The sequence below is a fragment of the Lemur catta genome, chromosome 2, assembly GCF_020740605.2.
Source record: "Lemur catta isolate mLemCat1 chromosome 2, mLemCat1.pri, whole genome shotgun sequence".
In the NCBI taxonomy this organism is placed as follows: Eukaryota; Metazoa; Chordata; class Mammalia; order Primates; family Lemuridae; genus Lemur; species Lemur catta.
The window spans coordinates 116,055,569-116,076,493 of record NC_059129.1 but is presented as its reverse complement, the minus strand read 5'-3'; the positions used below and the strand labels follow the sequence as shown (position 1 = coordinate 116,076,493).

Here is a 20,925-nt window from a genome sequence, read left to right as displayed (position 1 = left end):
CTGACGAATGCTTGATTAGTTTTGGACATTACTGTGTTTACATTTTTACGTTTGCCTTCAGGTGTATTTCAGTAGGAAATAAATGATAACTTCATGTGATGTTAACCCAGAATTCTTTCAATTTGAGTAGCAATGTGAAAACCGTCAATTTTCTTTAAAATACAATACTTCAGAAAACAATCTGGTTCATTTATGATTACTTTCCATAACTTCCTTAATATGTGAAATATTTGATTACTATTGCAGTGATATCTCATGCTCTTGTATTCATGCATGTATTCCCCTAGGTACTTATTTATTATTTATTAAGTTACTACTATGAGTACCTCTTAAGTTGTTTTTGTGTCCAAAAATAATTTATGTGCATGTGTGTATTATTCAAGATTATATTCAAGAAATTAAGTAATTTATGTAGCCTAAAACATGGCACTTGCTTCTGTTTAAATTAAATTTTCAGAAATTTAGTGATTGCCCATTTATTCCAAAATAATTTTGAAGTAAGCTGACCAATTTGATCAAATACAATATACTTCCAAAAGATATCAAGATGCCCATTAATATAAAGTAAAATCAAATTATGACTTATTTTAATGGGCATGTGTTCTAATATCTTCAATAGACTTCAAAATTATCTGTTTGGTATATGAATGGAGGTTACAGAGATTCTGATTGTCCTTGTGTTTTAGAATTCACTGAGCAATTTTTAAGGTGTGCTGACATTCCTTCTGGAACCTAGAACATACACATATATACACATGCACATACACTTGTATGTTCCAACACATACATATGCAAATTCACATGCACACATATGCACATAAACAGGCACACACTTTCATACACAGTTGCTCTATGAATGTACATACAACATATATAAACATATACACTTCATGGTTGTATTATTTGATTTTAAAAGATTGAGTTTAGTTATTTGCCATTTTAAATATTCAGTAATTTTCTTATGAAACCAATTACTTCTACCTGTACTTTCCTTATCTTTAAAAATAGAAAAAGGGCCGGGTGCGGTGGCTCACACCTGTAATCCTAGCACTCTGGGAGGCCGAGGCAGGTGGATCGCTCAAGGTTAGGAGTTCGAGACCAGCCTGAGCAAGAGTGAGACCCTGTCTCTACTAAAAATAGAAAGAAATTAGCCAAACAGCTAAAAATATATATTTTTTGTAAACCCTTGGTGAATTATAGTACATGGAAAATAACTTAGTTCACCTTAGAATTATTACATATGCCCAAATCAAGGGAAAGTAAAAGAATCTTGACTCCTGCCCAAGCACCCCTTCCAGGAGTGAAGGCAAGAAAGAAGGCACTTTAGAAAGCAACTTGGAGAAGAGTCCTTGTGACTTGGGCTTCAGGGCAGGAAGGTAGGAGCACAGGCTTCAGGTACTTGGAGGACCAGTAACCAGAGAAGAATTGTAGAAAGGAGCTAATGAGTAGAAGGCACAAAGGCAGATAAGCCATCAAGAATGTGAGTAGCAAATATCCTTTACAAAATGATTTTGAGAACCAGAATCTTAATTTATGACACTGGTAAAAATGGATTGGTAAAAATCAGGCAAAGTATTAAAACAGAACGAAGGTCCAGTCATCCTTCAGTATCTGTAGGGGGATTGGTTCCAAGACCCACACGGGTACCAAAATCCATGGCCTCTCACGTCTCTTATACAAAATGGTGTAGTATTTGCATGTAACTTATGCACATCCTCTCATTTACAGGCATACTTTGGACACGCTGTGGTTCAGTTCCAGACCACCACAGTAAAGCAAGTACAGCAGTAAAGCAAGTCATGTGAATTTTTTTTCCCGGTGCATATAAAAGTTATGTTTACACTATACTGTAGTCTATTAAGTGTGCAATAGCATTATGTCTAAAAAATAATGGACATGCCTCAATTAAAAATTACTTTATTGCTAAAAAATGCTAAACATAATTTTAGCCTTCAGTGAGTCATAATCTTTTTGCTGGTAGAGGGTCTTGCCTCGATGTCCATGGCTGCTGACTGATCGGGGTGATGGCTGCTGAAGGTTGGTGTGGCTGTGCCACTTTCTTAAAACCAAATACGACAATGAAGTTTGCTGTATTAATTGACTCTTCCTTTCACAAAAGATCACTCTATAGCATGTGATGTTGTTTGAAAGCATTTTACCCACAATGAAACTTCTTTAAAAATTGGAGTCAATCCTCTCAAACCCTGCTACTGCTTTATCTATTAAGTTTATGTAATATTGTAAGTCCTTTGTTGTCATCAGCAGTAGAGTCCATCTCAAGAAACCACTTTCTTTGTTTATCCAGAAGAAAATAACTCCTCATCCATTAAAGTTTGATCGTGAGATTACAGCAATTCAGTCACATCTTCAGGCTCCACTTCTAATTCTGGTTCTCTTGCTGTTTCCATCACATCTGCAGTTACTTCCCCCACTGAAGTCTGCACCCCCTCAAAGTCATCCATGAGGGTTGGAACCAACTTCTTTCTGTTAATATTACTCAACTTCCTGTTAATGTTGATATTTTGACCTCCTCCATGAATCACGGATGTTTGTAATGGCATCTAGAATGGTAAATCCTTTCCAGAAGGTTTTCAATTTACTTCGGCCAGATCTATCAGAGGAATCACTATCTATGACAGCTATAGCCTTACAAAATGTATTTCTTAAATAATAAGACCTGAAAGTTGAAATTACTCGCTTGATCTATGAGCTGCATAATGGGTCTTGTGTTACCAGGCTGAAAACAACATTCATCTCCTTGTACATCTCCATAAGAGCTCATGGGTGGCCAGGTGCATTGTCAATGAGCAGAAATCTTTTGAAAGGAATCTTTTGTTCTGAGCAGTAGGTTTAAACAGTGGACTTAAAATAATTCAGTAAACCACACTGTAAACAGATATGCTGTCATCCAGGCTTAGTTGCTCCATTTATAGAGCACAGGCAGAGGAGATTTAGTATAATTCTTATAGGCCCTAGGATTTTCAGAATGGTGAATGGGGATTGGCTTCAGCTTAAAGTCACAAGCTTCATTAGCCTCTAATAAGAGAGTCAGCCTTTTCTTTAAAGATTAGAAGCCAGGCATTGCCTTCTCCTCTTTAGCTGTGAAAGTCCTAGATGCCATCTTTTTCCAATAGAAGGCTGTTTAATCTACATTGAAAATCTGTTGTTTAGTGTGGCTACCAATTATTTTAGCTAGATATTCTGGATAACTTGCTGCAACTTCTACATCAGTACTCGCTGCTTTACCTTGTACTTTTAAGTTATAGAGATGGCTTCTTTCCTTAAACCTCATGAACCAATCTTTGCTAGCCTCCAGCATTCTTCTAGCTTCCTCACCTCTCTTAGCTTTCATAGAATTAAAGAGAGTTAGGGCCTTGCCCTGGATTGGCCTTTGGTTTAAGGGAATGTTCCTGCTGGTTTAACCTTCTGTCCAGGCTACTACAGCTTTCTCTGTATCAGCAACAGGCTGTTTTATTTTCTTATCATTCATGTGTTCACTGGACTGGCACTTTTAGTTTCCTTCAAGAACTTTCCCTTTGTATTTTTAACTTGGCTGTTTGGTGCAAGAGGCCCAGCTTTTGGCCCATCTCAGTGTTTGACATGCCTTCCTCACTAAGCTTAATCATTTCTAGCTTTTGATCTAGCTTTTTGATTTTTAAAGTAAGAGACGTATTACTCTTCCTTTCTCTTGAACACTTAGAGGCCATTATAGGGTTATTAACTGGCCTAATTTCAGTATCGTTGTGTCTCAGGGAATTGGGAGGCCTGAGGAGAAGCGGGGGCCCGGGGGTGGGGGGGCAGGGAACGGCAGGTGGAGCAGTCTGAACACACACATAATTTATTGAGTATTCCCTGTCTTATATGAGTGTGGTTCGTGGCACCCCAAAACAATTACAATAGTAACATCAGTGATCACAGATCACCATAACAGATATAATAATAATCATGAAAAAGTTTGAAATAATGTTAGCGTTACTAAAATGTGACATGGGGACATGAAGTGAGCACGTGCTATTGACCAAACGGCACAGACAGACTTACTCAATGCAGGGTTGCCACAAACCTTCAATTTGTTAAGCACACGGCATCTGGGAAGTGCAATAAAGCAAAGTGCAATAAAATGAGGTAGACCTGTACTTTAAATCTTTTCTAGGTTACTTATACAATGTAAATTGTCTATACAAGGTTGTTATAATGTATTTTTAATTGTATTGTTACTTTTTATTGCTTTTTTTCAAATATTTTGATCTGCAGTTGGTTGATTCTGCAGATGTGGAATTCACAGATACAGAAGGCCGACTCTATTTGATATGTCCCATTTTAAATACTCTTCAGCTCATACAATTTTTGGCTCTTTAGTCTCTTTGTTGAAAAGGTTGAGACATTTTTATTTTTCCAGCTTTACGGGAAATTTTTAAGTGGACATTTTAAAATGGACTTTTATTTACTTGTTTGTTTTAATCATTTATCAACTTTTATTCATGCTTCCAAAACAAATCTGTGTAAGAAATACGGCTGACATTGCTGTTTCCTCATTCAGCTGATATTGACTGAGCAGCTACTTTGGGCCAGGTGTATTGCTAAGAGCAGGGGGTATAACAGAGACCAATACTAAGAGCCTGCTCTGTGGGGCTCACATTGCAGAACAGGAAGACAGACATGAAACAAACAAGCACACAAGTCAGATGGAGAGAGGTACTATAGAGAAAAATAAAAGCAGGGTTAGGAAGACGAGGAGTATGTGGAGGAAGAGAATGAGGGAAGTACTTGTTATTTCATATGAAGTGGTCTGGGAAGGTCTCTCTAATTAGGGACCCTGAAGAAACTGTGGGATGGGTCATGAGCGTTTACAGCAAAGAGTGTTGCAGGCAGAGGAAACCATAGGCCAAAGGCCCTATATCAGGATCATGCTTGGCATGTTTGAGGAGCTCGAGAATGTCAAAGAAAGCTGGGAGGAGTGTGGTTGGAGCACTTGTTTGGGATGCTGGATGGGATGACCACCTAGAGCAGGGAGGTGGTTCACAGCCGGCCACACAGTGTAGTTACCCTGGGAGCTTTGCAAAATTGCCTGGGCCCAACTCCAAAATCCGTTTTAATTGGTCTGGGTTGAAGCCTGATAAAGTCTTTATAAAACATTACCAGAATAAATCTAATGTGTAGTCAAGGTCTGGTATGCCTTAGTAAACCATGCCTCAGCTCTGAACAAGATAGAAAACTGCCAGGAGATTTTGCACAGAAGAATGACACAGCCTCATTACCCACACAGCCTCATCACCCTGGCATCTGCCTCTTCCTCACCCACATTCTCCTCTGGCCCCCAAGATCATGCCTTGGTATAAAGCTTGGGATCCTGCCTCATCCTTTCGGGGGAGAGAGTGGAGAATGAGGCCCTGAGCACCTTACCTGTCCTGCCTCTGCTAGGCTCTTTGCTTAAGTGTCAAGGATATAATAGAAGGGAAGGAGGAGGACTTCTAGGGACAGGTGCCCTCCTGTTTCCTTCCAAGACAGGTTGGAGACAGAGCTTCTGCCTCTTTCAGTTTCCCTCTAGCCTTCAGTCAGCAATACCCAGGCCTCTCTCCCAATGTTGCCCTGAAGTTACAAGTATTTACAGATTGACTGTGAGAACCAGTTAAGTGTGTATGTCACTTCTGCTGGTTCCACGTTGAAAATACAAAAATACATTGTACATGTGTAATATGTGTAAACTAGCACCCCAAACCCATGCAGTCATGCTCTGTTACCATAGAGAAGGATATGCTCAGAAGTAGTATAACCTTGCTTCTAAATTGCACTTTTCTTCCTTTGGAGTAACAGTGTAGTGTAGTTGTTCAGAGTAAGAACTCGGAAACCGGAGAAGTTGCATCCTGATTCTAACACTTACTAGCTGAGTAGTATATCTTTTGTGTGCTTCAGATAATGGTGTCAAGCTCATAAGGCTGTTGTCAGATTAAATGAGTAGATGCATATAAAGTGCTTAGAAAAATGCATGGCATATATTTTGTCCTCAGTAAATCCTCGATATTAATATATCTGTAGTTTCCTTCTTGACTTAATCACCATATAAATGGGCCTCTCTTTAATTTTATCAACAACATAGGAGACGTCTGTATACATACATAATATATATTTTGGTAGCATTTTAAGCAGGTTCTTCTCTGTTATTTAAGTAACTAAAAATTTGGTCCATATTAAGAAGTGGACCAAATTTCAACTGAGAAAGGCAATCCTGAAACATTTTTAGAACACAGACGATCCATTTTATATAATTGCTGTGCAAACATAATTATTGGCAAAACTCTCTAATTCCTGGCCTTCCCATGGATAAAAAAGAACAGCAGCCTCTTTTGGACAAGCTGAGGCTGAGAATGCAAAGAATTAAGTAGACAAGAAATATTTTGAACATATTTATCTAGAGAACCATCTGAAGTGCCTGTTTTGCCAACAAAGACGAAAATCTGAGATTTCATTCTGGCCTCCCAAACTGCTCGCCTTTGCAGAGGTTAATAGATTTAGTAGATAAGGGTGGGGGAGGATGACAAGGGGGCAGGTGACACAGTTTTATCCACACAGGAGAGGACTGTGTGGACTTACATTATTTCTCTGACTTTCTCTAATTGTATGAATTTCTTATCTTTGTTTCATAGCATTCAGAAGGTTTATTAAAACTTACTGGGATATGAAAAGATGATTAAATATTTATTAAAAATTTAAATGTGATACTTAAAAGGCACTTGTAGTCCTAGGGGCACCTTAAAAGCAATGTACCTTTATTCAAGGGGAAACCTTTTTTTCAGAGCTTTATTTGAGTTTAACACCCCCTACTTGAGTGATATTTAAATAAAAGTAAAATAGAAAATTTCTCTTAGGAAAGAATGTCCTAGTTTCATCATTTCTCCTATATTAATTTAGAGGTCTCATTTTAACATTGCCCACAGGATAAAGTCTAAATTTCTCTGCTCCACAAGCTGACCTCAATCTTTTCAGGATCTTCTCTCACCCCTTCTCTGCAGAGACCCTACCTCCCTCATTTCTTTTCAGAGGTCAGTGCACCTATAGGGCACACTAATGCCTCCATATCTTTATTCCTAAAACTATTTACTCAATTTTGTTTCTGTTGAAATTTTACAAATTTCAAAGATCAATTCAGTCGGATAATTTTCTCTGATTCCCCAGGTCTGGAGTCATAGCTTCTTCCTTTGATCTCTCGGTCCTTTGTTTATTCTTTATTTATTGCCCCTCGTTAATACTGTCCACTGTTTTAGTTAATTACATCTTTCTTATCATCATAAACAGTTAGCTCTTTGGGGAAAGAGTAAAATATTTCTTAGTCATATGTGTTCAGCATCCAGAACCACACGTATGCCAGAAACTCAACAAATGTCTGTGGTGAATTAAAATAAAAGCATTCAATAAATATTTAATAAAAAAATTTAGTGCTTCTTGTAGGTAGTTCCTACCTACGGTGTTTCAGGTGTCCTAGTTCAGCTCGCTATATTCTTGGGACAGTTTTTGTTGATCAGTTGTTAAGTTACTTTCAGTTAGTGAGTTAGTCTCCACAGCTTTTGTTTCTAAGAAGATTATACAAGCAACATAAAGAACTTCTTTCTATAAATAATTAGAAATGAATAACCATGTGGACTATTCATGTGTCTCTGTAGTTTCAATTTCGTACTGAATAAAACAGTTGCAGCAATGTATTCCCCTACTTTCTGTGCTTGACCATGTGCCTTTATTTAATAGTGGATATGGGTTAGAAATTAACGTGAAGAATTTAGTTCTCAGTTCTGTGCAAAGTCATGAATCCTCCTCTTTTGAAAAGCCTTTCCGCTTTTACTGTCTGTCCATACCCCTGGCCTTCTCTTTGACTTCAGAACTTCATATTTTATACTAACTCATTGGTACAGCAAATATTTTATCACCATCTGCCATGTAGCAAGCATTGTTCTCATGGTGGTGATGCCAACTAAAACAAAGTGTTTGCTTCATACAACCAAAAGCGTGACATTTACCAACTCGTACTGTCATTCTTTACTTCCCTGCCACCCATGCTAAATTTGAGCCTCCCGATGGTAGGTGTAATATCTAATAGAACTTTGGGTCTCCAGCTCAATATCTGGTATGTGGTAGATTTGTACAGTGGGTAATTATTATTTACATAGAGAGACCCTTCTTTTTATATTTGTGTGAGAAATGCAACTGAGCACCAGCAATCATAATCTGCTGGTCCATGAAACAATTTGGCACTAGGTATGAATTCTTTGACTTACAAAGTGTTGTTCGTTTGAGTTTTAATTAGAATCACCCAATAAAATGTGGGGGACTTTACATGAATCCAGATTTCCAGCTCCTCTTGAAAATGCCCATATTCTTGTACTGCACCAATGAGCTGAGTCTGTTCCCAGTCCGCCTGCTCCCGGAGATGGAGCGTACCCTCTGCGTTTCACTGCAACCCTACCGTTCCTGTCATGGTACACATGCGTGTGTTGTGCTTTGCTTACGTGGATGTGGGATGAGGGAATAATGAAATTCTTCAAATTCTACATGAATTCATTGAAAATTGGCCTTTACAAGCCTCTGGCAACGTAACTCCAACCCTGGAAATAATAACGTACTCCTCTTTTTTTCTTTAGTGACGTGGAAGGCCCACAAGCATTTGCTTTCATTTGAATTATATAGCCTATCAAGTCATCAATCTGAATTTTATCTGAGTTGTTTTTCTGCATTTTCACAGTAGGTTTCCTGTATTTCTCAAATTAATTAGATAATTGCCAGCTACATTCTACTGTGATGTGTATCCCAGTCCAAGGTAAACATATAGCTAAATCTAACTGGTTGCGATGTTTTCCTCCTTTATGATTGTTGAACTAACTCTTTTTATTGGTCTTGGTTTTGTCATAGGAGATTAGGACACTTAAAAACATAAAATAGAATTAATATTATAGCTTGCCAAACTAAATGTGTCCATGCTTTGTTTCAGTTATCCTTAAAAAGAAGAGGAAGCAAAGATTTGCCAAAATCAGAAAAAAAGGCTCAACAGACTCCCACAGAGGTATGTAGAAATAAAATTTCAACTAGCACATCAAGTATCTCTGAATGTATATAATAATAAGCTATACTTATAAATAGACATAGACATAATGTTTTGTAAATTTTTTTTATTTTTAATTATTATGGATGCATAATATTTGTACATATTTATGGGATACATGTGATATTTTTATACAAGGCACTTGGGGTATTCACCACCTCAAGCATTCATCATTTCTTTGTGTTAAGAACATTCCAATTCCACTCTTTTAGTTATTTTGAAATTGACAATAAATTATTATTTAACTATAGTCACCCTATTATGCAACATAATGGCCAAATAGACAAAGTTAAATTATGCATATCAATTATGTAGCTATAGACACAAGTAGTATAAAGAATTCAGTATATTTACTTGTAAAGCCAGCACTAATATCCCCATTATACTTGCTTTTACATTGTAAGCACACAGCAAAATGTCATTAGTAGTTTATGTGCTGCTGTATTTGAGAACTGTACCCATGACGCTAATCTTGTTCTTTCATAATTAATAAGGTCAATAGAATGGCTGTTCCCATAGTATCAGCAGAAGGCAAAGAAAGGAATGTTGTAGGAAGGGATGGCAGAAGGGAGAGAGAAGCTCACGATGTCTTTAGAGAGTCCTAGAATGAGGTAATTCTCTATGCCAGTGATTGGAGAAGTGAAAGAAAGGAAACAAAGGAATAAAAATAAAACTTACAAGATGTACTAACCATGGGCTTATTAAGTACCTTAGAAATAGGCTCAATAAAGACTAGCTCTGCTTTCAGGGTAAGCAGAAGATCCTGATGGTTGTAACAAAGGAGATTTTAAAACAGATGAGGAAATATTTGGGATAGAAGTGACATTATGGCTGTCCAACAACACATGGCTAGATACTGACTTTTAAACATGTATTAATAAGTGGGAATCTATTTAATCTAAATGTATTTTAAATGTACATTTTAAAAAATTACTACAAGATATTTTCTCATTAAGTAACTTTAAAGTGATAATTAAATATCCAAAGTTTGAAAAAGTTGATCCCAATCATTTTTTTGAAGCATAACATATTAAATGTGTATTAGTTTCACTTTTCCTCTGTGTCCTTGCTCCATTCGTGGTTAATTTTTCTCCTGGTACTTGTACAAGAACATTTATAGGCCTCAGCATTTCTAGAATCCCAGAGAGTCTCATATCAAGATCATAATACTTGTTTTTGTTCCTGTCTCCCCATTCCCTTAATAAGTCCAGATATGCTCTGTCATTACAGCTTTGCCATTCTCTTTGCTATCACTTTAGTCACCTCTGTCTAAATATTTTGCTGTGGATCATTTCACACATTGCCATGAATCCTCTTTCCTCCCTTGTTTAGGAAGTAGATGCTATATGCTCCCTGTTCTAAAATCTTAAGTCAGTTTTAATTGGCAGTTTATTTTTTTTAATCCACATTTGTCCTATTCTTACACTTCCTATGTTAAAGTTTATTTATTTTTTCAACAATATTCTCTAATCCAGGAGTTCTTAAGTGTTTGTCCCTGGTTCTATGGACTTCCACTCCATGGGCATGTGCTTGTGGGCACCTTTGTGCAAAAGACATCCACAGTTTTCATCAGTTTTTTAGGGAGGGTCTGGGACTTTACAAAAGTCAAGATGCCTTGCAATCCACCAGCTTTTGTTTGACCACAAACTTCCTGGAATAGTTATAAGTGTACTGTTGTGGTATTTGAAGTCCCTGCTATCATTTCCAACACATTTATTTTCAGTGGTTATGATCTGTCACTTTTCAAACACCCACCCCAGCTGATTGATCAAGGCTGTCTCCAATGGGATATCTCAGTGATAGAATGGTTCATTTTTATAAAGTTATCAAATGATTCTGTTGCTCAGTCAATGTTGAGGACCGTTGATCCACATATATTACTGCAAACATCTCATTCTATTGTTATTGTTTAGGTGTTCATCTTAGCCCCGGGCATTTTATAGACAGGGCCCATCTTACTCAGCTGTGAATCATCTGTGTCTGGTGTGTGGCACTCTGCGCATGCACAGTGCACACTTTTGAATACTTCTATGTCCCCCTTTTCTAGGTTGAACCACATGAATTGCCAACATGCTATTCATTTTGATCTACAGAAATAGCAATTTCATATGGTCCGATCTACTACTGTTCGCATAGCTTTGTATTTCATTTTGTTAATTTGCTTCATCTTCTTTGATCTATTCTTTACATGTTCCTCCAGCAGCAGTGACTTCATTTACTGAGAAATGCTGTTGCATAGCAAACCAGAACTGTAGCTCTAGGCCTAGGTTGCTTGGGTTGAAATGTCTGGCATATACCAGCTGTTATGACCTTAGACAAGTTACTGATTCTTTCTGTGCCTCTATTTCTCATTTATAAAATGGGAATCATAATAGGGAGTTGTACAGATTAAAGCAGTTAATATATGTAATTAATTAGAATGCAGTTTAGGTGCTAGTAGTGGCTCTTTAAGTCAAAGCCAGGCTTAGCTCACTTTTTGGGGGCCTTTCTTCATCTTTATGCTCCCTTCCTCATAGTCATCTGTATCTTATGAGTGAGTGAGCGAGTCTTTAACAGACACAAAAATCAGAAACAACTTGCTCCGTACCTCAGAGCATTTTAATCTTTCCTGCCTACCATTCACTATGGAAAACAGGAGCAAACATTTACTGCTCTATTACTGTGGACCAGGCACTTCCCATACAATCTCCTAGTTTTTAAAACAATTGTATATAGTAATTTCTATGCCCAGTTCCAAATGCAGCTTATAATGGTTAGGTTACAAGATGGGGATACAAGGTATATTGGCATACAGGGTTCTTAAACTCTTGGCATTGCAGAAATTATCACACTTTGTAAAAAGATTTATTTTTAAATAAAGAGAATAATTACTGTACCCATCATTCTCTTGATGTGGCTTCTTCCCTCATAATGACTGTTACTTGCAGTATATGTCCAAGTGTTAAAATAATTGTTATGTTTTCATTCCTTTGGGCAGGAGAGCTTACATATACACAAATCAGATATTCTTCTCTTTTTTTAATTCACTTAGCATAGCCCAGTGAAGTGTTATTCTGCTTCAGTCTGTGGCTGGTATCACACCCACTGCTGTTTTGGTTAGACTCAAACTGCCGCATATGCCAATGTATTTTTTTGTTTTGTTTTTTTTTGTATTAGCAAATGAAGGCCTTGCCTTGCAATCAAGGACTTCCACCCCACACGTAGCCCTACCTAGCTCCCCAGTCTCATCTGCTCTTACTTTTCAATAAAACCTAGCCTATATGTAAAAGCATATTTGACACTGTTGGTCAATTTTCTATGCACACATTGTTTCTAATTATTGGCCTACATGATCTTAGACTTCTCCTTCCAATCCTTTGCCCCTTTCTTATCTGTCTTCCTTTCTTTTCTTCTCCTCTTTGATTACCGCTTGACCACTGCAAGAGCTTCGACCCTCACCTCTGTGCATCTTATTCACATGTCCTCACCGCTAGACCTGAGCTCTCTCCAGGTGCCAAAGTGCAATCTCTGTAATCTGGAGCCTGAGATTTTACATGCTTGGTGATACATATTTCCACTCAGTATCCTTTCACTGATGCACCTCGAAGACAGCATTTTAAAAAACTTAAACCCATATTATTCACGCAAAACCTGCTCTTCTTTGCTCATTCTCCATCCCTGTTATTGGCAGTACAATCCAGGGAGACACCTAAGCTCAAAAATTCAGGGTTATCTTTGATCCCTCTACTGATGTAATATTAAACATTATAATGCCTTGGTCTCATCCTCACGGAATTAGTGGGAGGGCCTCAACACATAGTCTATTGCAGTGCAGCTTCTCTCTTCCCTTGCGAAATTGGTTCTCCCACCAAAGCTTTCTGTGACATACCCTCTTATCCTCTCTGCTGCTGAGCTTCTCTCATCTCTTCTGGCTGTGCTTCTCCCCTTTCTTCTAAACTTCTTCTAGAGGAAAGTGTACAAGCCAACACATCTGATTTCTTTGATTTTTACCCCATTGCCCTATTTTTCTTCTTTCATGCTTCTTTTTTAGAGACAACATGTGCAGTGGAAAGAATATAAGTTTTGGAATCAGCCTGAACACAGATTGCGCTCTGTAGTTTATTAACTTGTGCTCTGCTGTATTATCATCATAAACCTCTCTTACTGGTAAAGGGCAGATCTTGAAAGGCTGATGTGAGACTTTAATGATACAAGGAATGTGATGTTCAGGCTCTGCATACCCAGCAGCTCTCAAACCCTTCATATTTCCATCAGGAGATGGGAGGACAGGAGACCTGTGCCCTGTTGTCCATCTCTTCCATCTCAAAGGCTCTGGGCCTTATTTACTGAGCATTCTGGCAGAAGCTTATTATCCTCCTTGCCTTTCTCCCCAGTGGTCGCTACTTCTTTACCGGAATGCATCTCAGACACACGTGACTCTGAGTACTGCTTAAGGAAGGCATTTTTATTCCCATTGTAAAAATGAGGAAACCAAAGTTCACAGAAGTTACATGATTGGCCCAAAGTACATACTTAAAATAGAATTTTGGGAACTTGTCCTTGAGAGATATGTCTTTGGACTTAGTAACATGCTTCTATAATAGCTCTCAGAGAAAGAATGTATTTCCACTTCTTATTTTGTACTTTTCAATTTAGTTAATTATTGGGCTTTAAAGGTTGGCATAAGGATGTGTGAGAGGAACTTTTACAGATTCTACTCCAGTATCTTTTCACCAGCAAGAACCACCTTTATCCATTTCATACTGGTGGGAGTACATTCTATTTTAAAAGTGAGCTAGATGGAATAACAGTTTCTCCTTGGATGGGCGATTTTCTACTTAAAGGCCTTTAAAAGAATTTTCCTTTGAATAAAGACAGAGGGCAAATTATTTTCTAGATTTCATAGTGATCATGAACCTGAGCTTTAGTTTCGGACAAAACTGAATTCAAATTTCACCTTAGTCCTTTGCCTCTTATTAGTTGTGTAACCTTGAACAAGTCACTGAGCATCAATAAACCAGGAATTTTAATACCTACTCGTAAGTTTGACTCTGAACATTAAATTAGGTCATGTGTGTAAAGAACTTTACAGCACGTGACAAAGAGTAAGTGCGCAATAAATGGCAGCGAGTGCACATTAACCACATATTCCTTTCAGTGAATAGGGTTTATATATATTAGAGTAATAACAAAACAAGCAAAAGGAGCATTGTTAAAATGACCACCAAACAGTTGTGTGCAGTTGCAACATATAATAATCTCTGAATAGTGATGAACAGTTTTTCTCTTTCCATATTCCTTTCCCTTTTTGTTTCCAGGAGGTAATATTGTCCTAATCTCTACTTTGCCAAAGAATTGAAGTGATACGAGGAAAGTACACAGCATCTACTGTCTCTGTGTTTCAATAAATCTTGATTACAAGAAAAAGAAATTCTTTTCGCAGGTGTCCTTTTTTGGTTGTTTTCCTGATTTGCATAAAAATGATCTCCTGTCCTTTTCCCTCTTTTTCCCACAATGAGGAGGACAATGAAGATCTGAAATGCCAGCTGCAGTTCGTTAAGGAAGAAGCTGCTTTGATGAGAAAGAAAATGGCCAAGATTGACAAAGAAAAGGACAGATTCGAACACGAGCTCCAGAAGTACAGATCCTTTTATGGGGATCTGGACAGTCCTTTGCCCAAGGGAGAAGCCGGGGGTCCTCCCAGCACCAGGGAGGCCGAGCTCAAGCTACGGCTGAGGCTGGTGGAGGAAGAAGCCAACATCCTGGGCAGGAAAATCGTCGAACTGGAGGTGGAGAACAGAGGCTTGAAGGCGGAACTGGACGACCTGAGGGGCGACGACTTCAATGGCTCGGCCAACCCCCTCATGAGGGAGCAGAGTGAATCCCTGTCGGAGCTGCGGCAGCACCTGCAGCTGGTGGAGGACGAGACGGAGCTGCTGCGGAGGAACGTGGCCGACCTGGAGGAGCAGAACAAGCGCATCACGGCGGAGCTCAACAAGTACAAGTACAAGTCCGGCGGCCACGACAGCGCGCGGCACCACGACAACGCCAAGACCGAGGCCCTGCAGGAGGAGCTGAAGGCGGCGCGCCTGCAGATCAACGAGCTCAGCGGCAAGGTCATGCAGCTGCAGTACGAGAACCGCGTGCTCATGTCCAACATGCAGCGCTACGACCTGGCCTCGCACCTGGGCATCCGTGGCAGCCCCCGCGACAGCGACGCCGAGAGCGACGCGGGCAAGAAGGAGAGCGACGACGACTCGCGGCCGCCGCACCGCAAGCGCGAAGGGCCCATCGGCGGCGAGAGCGACTCGGAGGAGGTGCGCAACATCCGCTGCCTGACGCCCACCCGCTCCTTCTACCCCGCGCCAGGGCCCTGGCCCAAGAGCTTCTCCGACCGGCAGCAGATGAAGGACATCCGCTCGGAGGCCGAGCGCCTGGGCAAGACCATCGACCGCCTCATCGCCGACACGAGCACCATCATCACCGAGGCGCGCATCTACGTGGCCAACGGGGACCTGTTCGGACTCATGGACGAGGAGGACGACGGCAGCCGCATCCGCGAGCACGAGCTGCTCTACCGCATCAACGCGCAGATGAAGGCCTTCCGCAAGGAGCTGCAGACCTTCATCGACCGCCTCGAGGTGCCCAAGTCCGCGGACGACCGCGGTGCCGAGGAGCCCATTTCCGTGAGTCAGGTACAGTTCTGCCTATTGCGAGCCGGGCGCCGGCGAGGCTGGCCCGCGGCGCTGCCGTCCCTGGCGGGGCGTCTCCGCGGCCAGACCGCCGCGCCCGCTGTAGGGCAGCCCCGCTCGGAGTCCGGCTGGGCTTCGAAGCCCCTGGCCCGGCTACTGGTTCCTTCACACTGTCCTCCTTCAGGCCTGAGGTTTTTGTACGCCAATCATCTAGTCACCATTTATTTCCCCTCTGAAATTTAACACCGTCACCCTCCGTTTTTGTGTAAAGGTTAAAGGATTTTTAAGATGCATTATTATTTTGGAAGGTCAGCATTTTTCACTTGGACTCTACTAACACATCGAACTGCAAGAAAGTCCTGAATAGGAATCCTTAAATGCTAGTTTGCGGTTTTTGAGCCAAGATCCAAACTAAGTTTAAGATTTTAAAAAATTGCTTGAGCCGGGCACAGTGGCTTGTGCCTATAGTCCCAGCTACTCGGGAGGCTGAGACAGGAGGATCACTTGAGCCCAGGAGTTGGAGACCAGCCCGGGTAACATAGTGAGACTCTGTCTCTAATATATTAAAAAAGAAAAAAATATAATAAAAATAGAAAAAAAATTAAAATCCATGTGAAAGCTCTGGAAGGCCTGGCTTTTTAAAAATAAATAAAAATAAAAAAATAAGCAGGATTGATGGATACCTACTGGTAAATGTGTTAAATAGAAACCAGTGGTAAAGAGACATGATCTTGTGTCTAGCACCTTATCAAAAGGAACAAATGAAAGTCTCCTCTTTATCATAAGTTAAAGTAACATGATCATTATTTCCAGAGAAAATCACTGTCAGTTCTTTGGTGGAGAATCTCAGGACTGGGGAAGGAGTGTTATACTGTAGCTTGAAGGCACCATTAAATCAGAGAAATAGTAATAACTATTCCAGAACAGGGAAAACCAGCATTTTTCCTCCATCCTGATTTGTAGAGGCACACCGGATGAATTGGACTGAGCTGCTTTGGCCAGGTATGGTGGCCACGTAAAGACCAATGCATTTTGTCAGAGTTAACCACGTGAAAGATAATTTATGAAACAAAACAGGCAATGCTCTTCCTGTTGGCAAGCCTGGTGTCCTGTATCCATTGGAGAACCCACGGAAGTACAACAGCATGCATGGCTTTTAAGACACGCAAGACATTTATATTTAAAAATCAGCCTATACACAGAAGCATGATATTAGATTAACTGCCTGTCAGTACAACTAAGAAAAATTGCAACCCTATCGCTTATTTATCTTGCATGTTGCTCTCTGCTTTGCTATGAAAAAGATAATAAGTTTTATGATAAAACTTGGTGTATTTTGATATGTTAAAGTTTACTTTTTTCTACTTATTATATCTAATAATTGGTTTTTAGTTTCCTTGTTGCGGATTTTTTAATACTAAAGGCATGTAGTTTTTAAATTATACCCTCAGGGGAAATCAGAGTGAGAGAAAGCACTGTGTGTAATAACAGGCTTTCAGATTTTGTAAATATAGGCCTAAGTGGGGGGGGGGGTGTCTTTTTCTTAAGTGGGATGAATACTTAGATTAGTTGATACAAATTTAAGTTTTAAAAATTATTATTAATTGACTCTTCTCTTTGTCTTTGCGTTTACCTTCCCAGATGTTCCAGCCTATCATTTTACTTATTCTCATTCTTGTATTATTTTCATCACTTTCTTACACAACAATATTTAAACTTGTCTTCCTTTTTACACTATTTTTTGTACTGTAAGTCTTTCATCATTTACCATTCATTGTAGTATTTTCGGTTTGTTTATTTTGTTCACCCTTCAAGACAAGAAGTAAAAGAAGTATAATTTCTGTAGTAACCAATGCTATAAAAACACTGAAGACTGCTTATTTCTTTAAAAAGACACAACTCATCTTACCACTACCAAATTCAATAAGAAGCCCAAGCATTAAAATATTTCAGGTAAGGAAGTAAGTGTGGCTTTTTGGTATAATTCATTTTAATGTTTGCTTCCTTCTTTTACAACTTGATTTGTATTCTTCTTGATAAATAATTGGCAGATTGACCAAATCTTTCATAATTATTTCACAGTAGTTGACTATTATGGTAATTCAAAAGCTGGACATTCACAAGTTGGTCACACTTTCAAAAATTATATAGATTTATAAAGTACCTTTCTGGGTTGCATCAGACTGACAAGATAGCGTCCACCAAATATCTGTGAAAAATATGGTGAATAAATGAAATGTGACCTTCTTGGAAACTAAGTAATGTATTGTAATGCTGATGTGTTCTGTTTACAGAGATATGCTTGGAAGCATGAGAGTAGATTAAGTCTTAGTTCATTTAGAGAATAATTATCCCCATCCTATTGTATTTGCTTCCCACCAAACCAGCCATTTCTGCTGTTACTTATACTTAGAGCCATATATTGCTAATCAAGCTTGTTGCCTGGAGTCCTATCCTTTGTTATAGATTGCCTCCAAAGCAGAAAATATGCTATAAAAATGATATGTGAATTGTTTTGAGTAGGGGAAAAAAATACAGTCATTCTCCAGATTTCATTAAACCACAATCCAATGCCAGTAGCACAGTTCCAGTGGGAGGTGCTCTTGAGATATAAACTTACTTTCTCCTCATACCTAAAGTGGCCTGGAGAGCCTCCATGTACCCAAAGGCCCCATTCTGTCCATCTCCTCAGCAGTTTATCCAGTGGAGAGCTGGACTATACGAGTGCCACCCAAGATCCAGAAATCTCAGCACTTGTTGAAAGTCACATATTTGTAAATATTCACTGTTTGGTTGGTGGATGTGAAAATCTTTGGTAAAGTGAAATATCTTGTGTCTCAACAAAAAGAGTAACGTGTGGAAAAATGTTGCTCTGCCACAAAATTTGGCACTGGTAACATCCTTTTGAATCCCAGGAATTTAGCTTGCAACAGACCACGATTTATTTATATTCTCATCCCTCCTCCCCACACATACACACACACATCCATTTCCCTTTGAGTATTAGTTTGAAAAAAAAAAAAAACTTCACAGCTGTATAAAAGTTCAATTTAAAATAACTGCCCTTACTCTCCATAAGGTTTGTTTTGGTTTTAGGTTTTTTGGTTTAGTTGTTTTTTTGCTTTTTTGGTTGGGGGAGAAAAGTCCTAGAGTGAGGATCGGTGGTTAACTAATAGTTAGAGGCCGGGCGTGGTGGCTCACGCCTGTAATCCTAGCACTCTGGGAGGCCGAGGCGGGTGGATCGCTCGAGGTCAGGAGTTCGAGACCAGCCTGAGCAACACCCCGTCTCTACTAAAAATAGAAAGAAATTATCTGGCCAACTAAAAATATATATAGAAAAAATTAGCCGGGCATGGTGGCGCATGCCTGTAGTCCCAGCTACTCGGGAGGCTGAGGCAGTAGGATCGCTTAAGCCCAGGAGTTTGAGGTTGCTGTGAGCTAGGCTGACGCCACGGCACTCACTCTAGCCAGGGCAACAAAGTGACACTCTGTCTCAAAAAAAAAAAAAAAAAAACTAATAGTTAGAACCTGTTGATATGTACTTCTGGGTTTTCATTTTAGAAATTCAAAAGGCTAGGTAGAACTTCATTAGAAAAATGAATGAAATATGATAAATGCCATGTTTAATCATTATGATTCAAGTCTACTTTTTAAAAAATTTGATCTCAGGAATAGCAACCACTTTAAAAAACAAAATCTGTTAGATCCAGGTCACCATCTCAAGGAACTGAAAGTAAATGTTTGATGGCTGATATGTCTCTGAAATGTTTATTACCTTTGAAGCCAGATACATCCAGCCTCGCAGTGGTTCTCAGCTACCAACAGAGCATTTGGAAATGTATGGCAGTGTTGTGAGTTGTCACACTGGGCAGCTCCCTGGCATGTAGAGGAAAAGGGTCAGAACTTCAAGTTCCCTGTGATCTCACATCACAAACAACGGTTTTGCCCAAATTGCTGATACTGTCTTTGTGGAGAAAAGTGGTATGTGATGCATTTGTTCACTTCAGAAGTATCATGCATATTCACTGCCCTGTGTGGCTTTAAGAAACTGGCTTTGGAATTTTAGCTTTTTTTATCATGAGCAGAACCAAGAACTAAATATCTAGATCAGTAGTTCTCAAGCCTAGCTGCACATTAGAATTTCTGGGATGTTTTTAGTTGGGGCCCTACCCTATACTAATTGAAACTAAATGTATGGATCTAGGTATTTGTATTTTTTAAAACTCCCGAGAATGACTGATTTTAGGTATTTGAATTATCTAAAATACTTATACACATTCTATGTAGCCCCAACAAAGGTTACAATAAACTATGTTGTACTAGGATATAGGCTCATCAGGTGTCTGGGTTTGAGTAGACCGTAAAGATCCAGTCACTCAGTGGATGTCTGGATCCTCTCTAGAGCATGCCCCCTCAGAACAAAGCGGTTCTATTGCTATGCTGGTGGTGGTGTTAGAAAGCTCTCCTGGCATTAATACAGGTTCTCAAAACTAACAAAATCACAGACAAATAAGAATAATCCATAACATAAAAGAGAACCAAGATGAATGGTGTATGGGTGCAGGGTCATGCACACACCTAGAGATACAGGCCCATGTGCACACTGAATTCAAGATGATCCTGCAATGATATAGCATGCTGTTACAATAAAATCCCTAGGCATTTGTAGATGGGATGACACCATAAATATAATACATACAGGGATGGTACAAATACCTCAGTGATAACTTATAATCTGAAAAAGGAAGAAGTGTCTGAGCTAACCAAAACACCAGCCTCATCTTTAGATCTCTTTTTAGGAACTATGGTCATTCTGGCAACAGGGGTATTAATCTTATTTATGAACTCCTAAGGCATTAATTTTGTAGAAGAATTTCATGAGAATCTCGAACCCCATCCAGGCTCTCCATACATGGAAACTCCGTGAGATACTGGGGAGGGGAAAGTAGGTTGAAACAGGACTGACTTGACTGCTGCTTACAGATTCTGGGGGATTTGGGGTCTCTCTGACAGTTCCTCTGAAGTTAGTAAGGCAACTTTCCTGTACAGTTGAATTCCAGGGAGGTTCTTTCCAACTCTGCTGTACCCACTGCATAGACAGCTTCCCAGCCCTGCCTGTGTGTGTGCACATACCTCTGTCATAATGGTGCATGATGAGAAATGCAT

General features: G+C 39.5%; 1 protein-coding gene across 1 annotated transcript in view; it reads left to right on the top strand.

The window, feature by feature from the left end:
* Nucleotides 1–20,925, top strand: part of SOGA3 (SOGA family member 3) — a 56,943-nt gene that overhangs the window by 21,393 nt on the left and 14,625 nt on the right. The window contains exons 5-7 of the mRNA XM_045544327.1: nt 8,978–9,049; nt 14,587–15,762; nt 17,575–17,712. Coding sequence (XP_045400283.1) covers nt 8,978–9,049; nt 14,587–15,762; nt 17,575–17,712 — 1,386 coding nt within the window. The remainder of the gene's footprint in view (nt 1–8,977; nt 9,050–14,586; nt 15,763–17,574; nt 17,713–20,925) is intronic.